General features: G+C 30.1%; 1 protein-coding gene across 3 annotated transcripts in view; it reads left to right on the top strand.

The window, feature by feature from the left end:
* LOC129960089 (max-like protein X) overlaps window positions 1-13,621 on the top strand; it is a 30,770-nt gene that overhangs the window by 10,561 nt on the left and 6,588 nt on the right. For all 3 annotated transcript variants that reach the window (XM_056073191.1, XM_056073193.1, XM_056073192.1), the window contains 3 exons: window positions 585-682; window positions 11,993-12,089; window positions 12,704-12,803. In XM_056073191.1, coding sequence (XP_055929166.1) covers window positions 585-682; window positions 11,993-12,089; window positions 12,704-12,803 — 295 coding nt within the window. The remainder of the gene's footprint in view (window positions 1-584; window positions 683-11,992; window positions 12,090-12,703; window positions 12,804-13,621) is intronic.

Genomic DNA, 13,621 nt, shown 5'->3' with positions numbered 1-13,621 from the left:
GCAAATCCTCACGTTACGTCACTACACACATTTTTCCGTGCGCGTTTGTCCACGAAATTGTAGATGGTATTTGGCCGTGTGATAAGGCCTGTAGAAGCAGTTAAACTATTGCCTCATTTGAATAGTACCTATTGCTTTCTCCCAAATCCTTGTTTAATCATATGAATTATTTCCTTTTTGAGAATACTTATACTTCCTTCAAAATTAGTGCACTAATATTGATCATGTTTTTTTGTCATTTATTCAAAAACGAAAATCTGACATCTCCCTCCCCTCTCTAAATGTTTAGTTATCTACCAACAATAGTTACTGGGGTATGAAAAAAATGAAACATGCACATTAAAGCCAGTGCACTGGCTATTTTTTGAACAAATTTTGTATTTTTATCTACAAATTTGAAGCAACTTATATTTATTGTATTTATCAACTGGAAATGTTACATGTTAAGCAGTTTTTATTAGTCTCTTATAAATTAGAAGTTTTTTTTTATATTGAAAAGACAAAGAAAAAAAAAACTGAGGAGAAGCAGAGCAATAGAAACAAATTTACTTTTGATTGTGCTTTGAATTTTTCTTTTATCATAGATGATGAAGACAGTGATCAAAAATCAACTCTAAGTTATAAGGAAAGAAGACGAGAAGCTCATACTCAAGCAGAGCAGAAAAGACGTGATGCTATCAAAGTTCGTAAATATTAATGCATTTTCTTTATTATATTAACTCTCTTGAATTTTTAGTCATTACTTTCACTGATATATTCTCATCTGTTTTTACTACTAAAAAAAGCCCATTAAGTTAAAATTTGTTTAATTGAACTTTATATCCATTAATCAACTTAATTTTGTTTTTTTAATTTTCAAAGATAGAAATACAATCAAGATATTTTAGTATTTAGTGAAAGGTTGGTGGTTTTGTTCATTAAAAACTTTTTAAAAATTGATTGATGTATAGACTTTAAAATTTAAAGATTTCAGTTTATTAGATTGCAGAAGAATTAAGGTGATATGGTAAATTCTTGTATCTGACATGTGATGGATGCCTTCAATGTGGTATGATTGTTGTTATCTTTGCTGTCATTTTTGTAACTGATCTTATGAGAAATAAAATGCAATTGATTTTTTGACCCACAAAATTACTAATTGGCTTGATTAACTACATCTCAGATATTGTCTTTTTATAAAATATGCATTATTAATTGTTTATTAGTCTAAGCATTTTGAAGGTATATCTAATCAAGTAGTACTGTTGACCTTAACATTTTGAGAGAATATTCCAATTCAGAAAAAAATTCTTAAATTGTATTTACATTAAAGTTTTTTTTTTTTTTTTTTTTAATGTTATTGTAGCAGAGAGTAATTTCTGAGCTGGAAGATTATTTTTCTGGCCGTGTGTCTTTTTGTTTTTTAAATGTTGTTATATTCTCGAAATTGGTGAAATGGTATACAATTAAAAACTAGTGGGGAACAAAGCCCAAATTTTTTTTCTATCTGTTAAAAATGTTTATACAGTGGAAAATTATTTTTGCTCTTAAGGTTATCATCATGAGTCAAAGAAGATAGAGATTGGAATCTACAAGAGAAGTTGGTCTTTTATATTTGTAATTTTTTTTTTTTTTAAATTCCCAAGTTAACAAAATATTCGATTAAAATTTAGATTAAAAATAAGCAAAAAGTGCATGTTGCAAGTATTTAGTTCTTTTGATGTCATATTTATTATTGAACAGTAAGCATAATTTGAAAATTTGTTTTCCGATTGACATATAGTTAAATCATTTCTAGTTTAATGTGAATAATTTTATTGTTCATGTGATAAAAAGAATTATTTGCTATTACACTGTTTCCTTGATTTGCAATCGTTTGCATTTACCACCAGAAAAATTAAATTTTAACATCGAAGATACACATTTCTTCTTTGTACTCAAGGATATGTATTAGGCTTTGCAGGCCTGGATAACTTTTTTTTCTGAACAAAACATAAAGAAAATTACTTTAAATGTCATAGAAAATATTATGCATAAAAACACAAAAAATTAAGTACAAAAAATATTTTCATATAAATATCATTTTTGAAATTTCACATTTAAAAATATTTAGAACATAATGTTTTAAAAGGATTTTAGAGATACTGTATTTTAAAAACTAAAAAATACAAGACACATACACAATTGAAATTAAAATTATTATTTATTGATAGCAAGAAAATATATAATACTGAATTCAAAATGAAACTTGATTTCAGTGGCATTTATAGCAAACAATGCTGCTGTTTTCCACATGCATTTTTTTTTTCACACTGAGAACAACTAATGTAGCATCTTCTGTCCTTTGAACTGGAGCATAGATGAATCTATTCTTAAAATATTTTTAGGGAGTGAATCATAAGTTATAGTTTTCATTAAGTCTGCAGTTTAATTTTTCACACATTCCGCATGAAAACTTAATCTGTGAACTTTTTTCATTGAAGATGATCTTTCATCATTTCTAAAACACAATCTTTGAACTTATTAATGTGCCTAAATGCATGACGGTTTTTCAAACATTAAGTTGGAAAAAGCTTCTTAAAATCTATAGCACTGCCACCAAACAACAAAATTAATTTATCTTTAAAAGCTTTGAATCTTCTCCTCCCCTTATTTATGTGCATGCGAATAACCTTTTGTTTCCATAGCAGACAAATTTTGTCTATGTTGAAAATTCATTTTGGTGCATAATATTTTTCTCCAATTATTTTTTTAAAGCGTCAGTGAATTTTTGAAGTTTCTTCATCTGCATGTCCTACTTCTGTAATATGTACATTACACTAAGCACATCTTTTTGAAATACATAAAATACCCATTACTAGCATGAAATCTTTTGCATATGCTCCGGATATGATTTTAAAATCTGAAAATGACTTCTGTCTTTGATGCATTGTGTGATGGCTCTTTTATTTTCTTCTGTATTATATCTGTCATATATATGAATAACAGTTTCATCATTTCAAGGATGGATCCCTTTCTTTCTCTTCCTTCCATCAATGGCATCATTATTGTTGAATGTGAGTACTACAAGTCATGTTCTATTGTATTAACTTATTTGCTCATTCACACTTCCCTATAATCTTCATTCTACAATCTAAGTCAATAGGCTTCCTTGATTTGCCAGCTGGCATATTTGCAGATGAAAGTTCCTTTTACTACCATTTTGGTGGTAAATATTTCAGATGCAGTTGCAACATGCAAGCGAGAGAGTTCACCAATCAGTTTTGCAAGATTGAAAAATTAAAAAGTAGGTTGGAAAAAGTAAAAGCAGTAGATTTGAACTATTTCTAGCCTAAACATAAATTATCTTCAACTATGTGCTTTTCTAGTGAAAGATGTTTTTTAAACGTTTCTGAGTTAATCAAATAGTCATATTCCTGATATTCCCAAACATTCGTGTTTTAATTCTTTCTATTAGCATAAATTCATCTGACTTTTCCAGTTACAGTAATGAATAATATCTTTCTATGATAGAATTTGTAACACTGATCCAATAATAAGACGGGAAATGGCAAAATCGCAGATTTTAAATGATAGCAAAACATATTAGTTTCAAGTCAACTTCGGTGTTTGCAGCATTTTCTAGATCATTAGTACAAAACTGCAAATAAAATGAGTTTGATAACTAGTTAGTGTATTAGACACTTCCATCATTTCGCCTGTTGAGATTGTCTACCATGGTCTTTGCTCTATTTTGATGTGATATTTCTCTTTTACACTTATTACCTTTTCCATTTCATGTCATCAATTAATGTTCCCATCCTTTCTATCAGCATAAATTCATCTCACTCTTCAGATCAGAAGTGTAAATAACATCTCTTCAATTGTAGTGTTTGTATTTATGAACCAGGCATAATTTAATACTTTGTTCTTCCCTTTAATTGGTAATTTATGTAGGACGGCTTCTTCTGCCTTCTAGAAGTAAATATTTTGGGGGAAAAAAAAGGAATCATGATATCTGAATTAACAAACAATTAATTTATTAAGGCTACATATAATTAAACATTTCAATATTTACTCTATTTACAGAAATGGGATAAAATTTAATTAGGAGCAGGGTCCACCTGAGACGGGGACGCCAAACATTGCTAAGCCTAAAAAAGGGTACTTAAAGGGAGCACGTAAACCGCGTCCAACCTCACCGCCGCCGGAAGAAGCGAGTGTTACTTTTTGGAGCCCACCAGACGCTCAGACGTCACATGCATCACATGACATGATGCGGAATCGCTATCTCTTACAATCGAAATCAATTAATTACTTAAATTAATCACCATCCTTGAAACAAGTTTACAGCCAATATCACCTTCTAGTTCGGCCATCAAGGGATCTCTGACCCCAGTGATTTGACATACATTGAATAATTGGCCTATAACGACATTAAATAAATGCATATTAGAAAGTAAAAATTTAAAATGAAAGTATGAATGAGTTAAATATAAGGAATAACAATACAATACGTGTAAATAAAGTATCAATGACAACGAATAAAAATAATAATGAATTCAGAAATACTTAATCTTTCACTCTGATGAATAAAATTTCATTAAATCGGCGGATGAAGAAGTTTATTTAGGGCCTTTATGGTCATCTACTTTTTCAAACTCGTATCTATATCTAGGCCTTACTTCGATTATTCTATACGGTCCTAAAAAATTTGGTCTTAGTTTCAGACCTGTTCCGAATTGTGTTCTCTGAATGACCACAAAGTCTCTATTCTGTACCTAGGTACTTTCTTGCGTTTCTTATCGTAGGTTCATTTATTTTCTGCTTGGATCTTTTGAATGTTTCTTCTTGCATCTTGTCGTAGTTGGTTTCTCTGTTTTTGCAGATCCACCATCATTTCTTCCATTGGCAGATTTTTTAGATGAAGATCTTTATTCCTCATGGTAACGCCAGTCAATAGTTCATACGGAAACCACTTAGTACTGCAGTTGGAGGTACTGTTTAGAATTCTTTTAAGTGGATCTACGAATTTGTACCATTTGGAGGAATAGGCGATTGACAATTTGGTCAAAACTGGAATAAGAGTTCGGTGAATCCTCTCGACTTTCCCTCGAGGTACACAGGTGGTGATCTGCAAATGTTGGATGTTCTCTTCGGTACAATAGTCACTAAATGCTTTGGAGGTTGAAAGCAGAGCCTCGGTCTGTTATTATTCTTTTGGGATTGCCGAAAGTTTTTTTTTATTGTACTTTTAATTTATCTAGGGCATCTTCTGTGGAGATAGATCTTACTGAATACCAGGTAAACTTCTTAAAAGTCTCATCTATTGCGAGGATATGTTGATATCTTATGTTGGTAGAAGGTAAATATCCAATGAAATCTATGTGGTAAGTACTTAATGGCTCATCCTCTTTTGGAATAGGATTTAGGAAACCTTTTTTTCCCACTCTTTTTGTTAGTTAGACTACTTGGCACGCAGTTAATGATTATATTTTGTATTTGTCTGCTTAAATTAGGCATAAAAAAATTCTCGTTTGACATTTTCTTCTGTTTTAGCTGCTGAAAAGTGCCCTTTCAAATGAGTTAACTTGATTAGCTAGCTCAATTTGCATATCTGTTGGTGCCACTATCAATTCTCGTCCATCTACGTATTTGTATAGTATTTCGTTTTTAACGAGAAAGTCTGAAGCATTACTTGTTCCAATCAGCGACTTTAAATTTTGAATGATCTTCCTGATATGCTCTTTTTAATCTTGCGGCGAGAGTATCGCTCATAATTATGGCGACTGGGTACCTATTTAAAGCATCTACATATTGCATTCCCTGGCCGGAAAGATGCACAATTAACAGTAATGCCCATGTCGCTATGCGATTAACTAAATATTTTTTGTCCATAGTCTTTTGAAAAGCTGAATAGTCTGTTATAATTTTGAAATGATTCCCTAGAAGGTAGGTGCGAAATTTCTTTAAAGCGTTCATTACAGCAAGAACTTTTAGTTCATAGCAACTATATTTCTTCTCTGCTGTGGTAGTTTTCTGTGATATGTATTGGACAGGATGCCGTTTTCTGCTTCTTGGTGTAAAACAGCGCAATATCTTTGTTTGCTTGCGTTTGTATGTAATTCCGATGTTTTCCCTTGTTGAAAAATGTTTAATACTGGACTTCCAATCAATAGTTCTTGAGCTTTTCGAATGCTTCTATTTAGGCATGCCCGAATACAAATGGATTGTCTTTCCTTTTTTACGAAAGTAGCCAGTGAGTCCTAGAAAGCTTTGGACTTGCTTGACCGTTGTTGGCGCTGGGAAATTTTTGACGACTATCGTCTTCGAAACTGACGGGCATATTGTACCGTTTTCGATGACGTGACCCAAAAATTCTACTTTCTTTTTTAGGAATTGACATTTCTTGAACTTCATTTCTAAGCCATACTTCAAGGCGACTTCAAATACTATCTCTAGTTTTTCTAAACCTTCTTTTTCATCTTTAGCAGAATTATCAAATCGTCCATATAAATTATTACAATGCCATTTCACATGAGTTCTCGAAAAATACTGTATACATATTTCTGAAATAGGCTATTGCTTAGACCGAAACGCATTTTGTTAAATTCAAATTGTCCGTCTGGAATAACGTTTCTGCCTTCATTAACGTTAACGTAGAAAAATCAATTTTTAAAATCTAACGTAGTGTAGACTTTGGCTTTCTGAAATTTATCTAATACATCTTCTATCAATGGCAGCGGAAAGCGATCCGTGACTAGTTTCCGGTTCAGTTTTCTGTAGTCTACACACAATCTTGTGGTACCATCTTTCCTCTTAACTAATACAATTGGACTAACGTATTCGGATCAGCTTTGTAATTCCTTGTTCTAATCATTCTTGTTGACTGCTTGATTCTGAGAAAATGTTAATCGGCGTGCAGACTGGTAAACTGGTATGTCGTCTTTCAAGATAATCCTCATGGATACGTTTGTCTTTTTGTCTTCTTTGGTTTATAGTTGCAGATTAATCCAATGAGTTTTCTTCTTATTCGATGATTGGTAACATGTTTAATTTTAATTTCGTCTTCAGCTCTCGCTTCGTACACTTGCGTGTGCATGAACCAAATTTTATGTTCATGTTTACCGAACCGAACATCTTCCTTGTCGAAGTAGACGGAAGCTTGCGCCATAATATCAGACTCGATTACTACTTGAAATTCCAAATACGGCGTAAGTACGACAAGCCACGTCATAGAATATTTTTCTCCATCTAATTCAATTTTTCATTGGAACAACCTTTTTGTTTTGACTTCGTATTTCCTTAATCCGGATAAAACTGCAATGTCTTACGAGAGTTCTAAGATTCCTTTGCTTCACGAATGATCATAGCTGAACTGCCAGTATTTACGAGAGCTGCAAAAGTCTTGTTTTCCAGGGTTACTTTTCTTGTATTAATTCTTTCTCTAGAGATTCGTGAACATATTTGGACCGGAGGGCTCGTAGATTTATTAGTTTTTGAACTTTTCGGGCTCTTCGTACAATCCATGACATAATGACCTGGTCCCTGGTAGTAGCTACAAATTAGTTTGCTTTCCACGATGTAGGGATTTCCGCTCGATTGAAAATGTTTCTTCTCATACCTACGGTTTCACCTTCGAAATTTTCGGGTCTTCAAGAATAATTAACGTTTGATCCTCTGGCTTTATCTTTTCCTTTGGCGAATGGGTTGGAAGGCTTCGATTTTAATATTCTTCGGACGTCTTCGTTCTCTTCAAATTTTTCTGCTAGCCCTGCGTTGTCGTTAAAAGTAGACCATTCGTCTAGAAAATGTTTTTGAAATTCGTACGGGGCTCTTTTCTTCATTTGGTCGGCTATAATCAATTCTCGTAGCCGGTCGAAAGTTTCTATTTTTAAACCAGGAGTCCATCCATCAAAATATGTCTGTAATTCGTGGTGAAAATCTTGTCATGTTCGTTCATCTGATTTTTGGTGAAAGATAAATAGTTGACGCAGTTTTTCCTGAGATAACTTGAATCTTTTCAATAGTAAATTCTTGGCGTGGTCGTAATCGTTACATTTATCCACTGACTCTCTCGCGATAAAATGAGCAACGTCAATAGGTAACAGCCCTATAAGTTTTTGTACTCAGTCTTTCCTCGGCAAGAAGGTTAATTCTGCGTGTCATTAAAATAAAGTGAGTGTAAAGTGATATCGTCCTTCATATTAAATTTATGAAACGTTTCATGATTTGTTTCATTGGCACTGAGGCACCTTCGAAGACGTTCTCTGGAACCATTCTGCGCCGGGCTTCTAGTCGTAGTTTTGCCAGTTTATGCTTTCTTTCTTCCTGTCGGATTCTTTCGGCTTTTTCTTCCTTTTCTTTTGGAGTTCCTCTACTATGCTGTTGAGCATTGCCTTAGTATCCTCGTCAATGCAGTTGGATCTGAGATTATTGCTTCTTTGATCTTAGGTTTGTTTGCGCTTGCATCTATTGTCAGTACCAAATCTTCTGCCGGTTTTAAAAGGTCTTCCTTTTTCTTTAACAATAGGTAAGCCATTTTGCATAAAGGAATCAAGTGGAGATTCAGAAAACAAATTTAATTTTAAACTTAGTTCAACATTCCTTTTAAACTTTAATTCTATTGAGAGAATTTTTTTTAATAACGTATTTGTTTCATAACATATACTTAGTTCAATTTCCCCAGTAAGAAGAATGATAAAATGTAAGTAAAATGCAATCATTAATGATACCTGGATAAAATAAACAAATATTAAAAACTTCTGAAATCTGAAAATGACATAAACGATATTCATAAAACGAAACTGAAAAAATTATAAAAGAGTATTAGTTTTAATTAAAATGTAATTCTTTAAAAATACGAACGATAAAAATATATTGAAAAATTTATAGCGAAGTAGTATTTTTCTTTTTTTATTCATAGTAATATATCACCAAGTAGAAAAGTGAAAGAAAAAAGTATTCCTAAAACCAAAACAAAATATATCTTTCCTTAATTGCAATAAAAATATTATTTCAACCAGTGTTCTGACAGAAAAAATGAAGATGCTTTCTTAATATTTAATTCTTATTTTTGACGAATCCAAAAGAACATTAAAAAAAAAAAAATGTACCCGAACCTTTTCCGCAATTGCGAAGGTCAAAATAAAAAAAGAAAGGAAGTATCATATTTACGCTCATTCATCAAACGCTTAGCCATAACTTTCGTTGGATTTAATAAATACTCTTTTTACAAAGAACTGGAAAAAGATATAACTTTTTTTATATATATAAATAATTTTTTATATTGTTTTATATAAAATTATTTTATTTATTCGCAGTATTTTTAAATTAAACGAAACTGAATAGGGAAAAGCAAATGAACCAATATAGAGATTCATTAACAACAGCATATAATTAAAAGACAAAAAAAAAATACAATACTGCACTTTCATACCAAAATGAAAAAAACAAACAAAAAAACACATATTTCATATTTAAAATATTAGGATGCTAAAATACTGAAAGGCACAATTAATGATTCATTGAAATGCAAAAAATTAATTCTTCTTAATATGCTAACTTAATGGAATTTCAAAATAATCAAATAATAATTATATATCAAAGCAATTTTATTTAATTTTTACTTTAAATGACAAAAAACTGTTATTGTAAATAAAACATATATTTATCTTCTTTCTGATATCTCACCAGTTTGTCAGGCCTGTTTCGGAAAATAATATCCCTGCGATGACGGCTGGTTAATAGAACAGACAGCCACAGCTTTATATAAAAATGACACACTTTTATGATGGTGGCCGATTTTGTTTTTACTACAGATGTGCAGTTACTTTCGTTTTTGCCGAAGAGATGAGCCGTCGGTAAAGGTTAACGTATATCCAGAAGTATACATTTGTTTTCAATAATCCTGTCTCTTAGGTGAGATGCAAGCCCTCTTGAGTTGATTCGTTGATTACCTGAAAATAAACTGTGAGAGCGCATTAAAATGTAAGCTGAAACCGATATCGATGAACGCGTGAGATTTAGACGTTGATCTGAAAGTGAAAACCGTTGAGAGGTGAACCCAAAGAAAATGTTGTTAGTTAAAATTTTAATCTAATTAAATCGAAAAAATAAAATAAAAATAATGGTGTCTTAGGTAAATGTCTAATGCGAGGAAACGAGTTTAAATCCCGTGATCGAACCCCCAATTTGTAGGACGGGGTCTAGGGTAAAGTGAATTTTTTGAAATATATATATATATATATATATATATATATATATCCGAATTAACAAACAATTAGTTTGTTAAGACTATATATAATTAAACAAATATTTCGATATTTACACTATTTGCAGAAATGGGGTAAGATTTAATTAGGGGCAGGGTTCACCTGAGATGGGGACGCCAAACATGGCTAAGCCTAAACAGGCTCAAGTTACGTAAAGGGAGCACGTACACCACGTCGGACCTCATTTGTCCATCGCCGCTAAAAGAAGAAGCGAGTGGTACTTTTTGGAGTCCACCAGGTTCTCAGATGTCACATGACATGATTTGGTGTTGCCATCTCTTGCAATCGAAAGCAATTAAATACTTCAATTAATCACCATCCCTGAAACAAGTTTACAGCCAATATCACTTCCTACGTTTATATGGTTTTTGGTAAAAGAATTTTTAATAACATTTGATTTTTCTAAAAAAAAAAAAAAAAAAAAAGTCAGTTCTTGGATGTTTATGACCTTCCTATAGTCCCGGATTAGATTATAGATTATTATATCCTGGCTTATTGAACATACTTCTTATTTAAAAATAATAATAATTGTTAGAAATATAATTATTTTATTTTTAATTTTTATTTAATTGTACTTGAATGCATTACTTAGATATTGCTATAATAAATAGGAAAAGTTTGTTTTAATGTAATTATATAAACAACCACAAATAAAAAAAAGTGATGAGATTTAAATATATATATATATATATATATATATATATATATATATATATATATATATATATATATATATATATATATATATATATATATATATATTTAGTTGGCTTGTTTTGAGCTGCAAATAAGGTCTTGATTCTTCTTGGAATGCTGTTGGTATTTGTTTGTAATCTTGTGTGTGAATAGTGATGCCAAAATAGATTTTTCAATGATATATCAGTTATCTAAATGAAAATATTTATATAATAACGACATCCAATTTATATTTCTTATCACAGAGCTATGACGTAGTAATATATATAATATATTATTTAAGTAAAAATATTTGTTTTATATTGCAGATACTGCTTTTAAATAATGGTTCTTTATTTTTCCATTTGGTTATTAATATGGATGGTTGTTGTAGGTCAAGTAGGCTATGCAGACTTACTCATTTTCTTATTTAAATGTTTTTATGTCTATTAAGCAAGATTAAGTTTATTTCATTTTTATATGGGCATTTCATTCTCCTATTATATTGTCAGCATATTCAATATTTATCTTGTGTTTTTAATGCCTTTAATAATTTCAAGAATAAAAGATCGATATTTATGATAGTCAAAGAAAAAGCATGTAATAAATGATATAAGACTACTCTGGTTTGTTATTATCCTTTTTACAATTATATTTAAAAGTTGCTTAATTTTCATCTCCATAAGGTACATAATTTTGGAGAAAACAGCTAAATTTTATTTGTCTGTACTATACTAAGAGTTTTGAAATTGGCTAATAAGCTGAAAGAACATGCAGTATTTTTATTTTTCTGTCTATTTGCAATTAGATTTTTTAACAAATATTTTGCATTTATGCATAACATACATTTATTTTATCAAGTTCATGAAGCGATTGAACTCTTACTTCATTATTTCAGTGCTGCAAGTCATAGAATGATATCAAAGTTATTTGTACATTTTTGCATTACATCTGTATTTTTTTTAGTGTACTTAAAAAAATTGAAATGTGGAAAAATTAAATCTCATTTCTTGACTTTATGAAATACTTTCATTTCCTTTTTTAAAATTGTATTTGCAATAACTTTATTCAAATTTATCTTACAGAGGGGTTATGAAGATTTGCAGTCACTCGTTCCTACTTGTCAACAACAGGATAGTATAAGTAGTTATAAATTGAGCAAAGCAACTATTCTTCAAAGATGTGAGTTTACACATATATTTAAGGTTTATTGTACTTTTTATTCATCATTATCATAAAAGATCCAGTTATTGAGAATTAAAACAATTGCAATTATGCTTATGTATTCAAGCTTTAACTGTTACAAGATCTTAACTAAGACTAGTTTAGATGTTTTGTTTAATTTGCAATACTTTCAATTACTTTAAAATTAAGAAGTATTGTTGGAGAATCTGTAAAATCGTCAGTTCTTAAGTGTTTTATCAGAAATAATGTAATGTAATTGTTATTTAGTGACTATTGTATTTTCTTTTCAAATACATTTTGAATTCATAATCTTAGTAGTATTTAAGGATATAAAAATATTTTTTATGTAGATTTCTTTCTGAAATCACTTAAATTTTTTCGCAAAATTTATTACCTTTTACAAAAAAAGAAATAATTATTTTATTTTTTAAATAGTTCTTTAAATAAATCATTCTTGGAATTTCCAGTAATTACTGACAAATGATAATGTTTTAAAACTTTGCTAAGCTTATATATATTTTGTCTTGCATGCTCAAAAAAAATTTTTTGTCACATTCAATCATCCTAATTTGAATGCTTATTAAATATAAAATATGATTTGTTTTTGTAAGCAATTGATTACATCCAATTCCTTATTCAACAAAAGAAGAAGCAAGATGATGAGTTGAATGCTTTGAGAAAAGAAGTTGTAGCTTTGCAAATTATGAAAGCGTAAGTAATTTTACAATACATAATTTTTTAAACAAATAAATGTTATATTTCAAAGCAGTTAAGTATGTACAATTGTATAACTGAAATTTTTTGCATAGTCTGGTGATATTTTTAAGTATCCATGGTGCTTTATTTTATGATTTAATTTTGTTACAAAGACTTGTCTGTGCCTCTTGTGCTTGATGCCAGAATTTTGTTAATTCAATTCACTTTTGAAATGTGCGATTACACAGTAATGTTAGACATTTTTAAATATTTTTATCTTTTATTCTGGAGTTTTAGTGTGAAAAATATACAGGCAATTACTTTTTAAGTATCATTTTAGTATAAATAATAATGCAATTTTAAAATTCTGTGTGAGCAAACTGGTCTTATTTTAAATAAACATTATATTTTTTAGTGTGAAGAGTGTGTACAGATATATTGACATGAATTATTTTAATTTTATTTGTTTATCAATGCTAAATTCATAGAAAGTATTCCAAGTATTTTATAATAACTGGCTGCAATTACCTATTAAAAATTTGAAGCATTTGAGGGCTAAAATTTTAACCAATAGTATTTTTTTCCGTACGAAAATATTAATTCTGAGAATTCTAGGTTTGTTTTTCAGTCATGTGTGCAATGCTATTTAGATAGGGTGATAAAGGGCTTCTTAGTTTTGCTTAACTTGAAGAAGTAAGGATACGAAAATATCTTAGATAATTAATCATTTTTCTGTAGCTTGTATATGTAAAATAATAATGAATAGGTGTAAGTATTGAATTGATATTTTAATATTTTTAGTAATTGTTCAAAATGAATATGTATGAAATATA

The sequence above is a fragment of the Argiope bruennichi genome, chromosome X2, assembly GCF_947563725.1.
Source record: "Argiope bruennichi chromosome X2, qqArgBrue1.1, whole genome shotgun sequence".
Lineage (NCBI taxonomy): Eukaryota > Metazoa > Arthropoda > Arachnida > Araneae > Araneidae > Argiope > Argiope bruennichi.
Note: the sequence above shows the minus strand (reverse complement) of the source record. Positions and strands in the feature narration are given on the sequence as shown.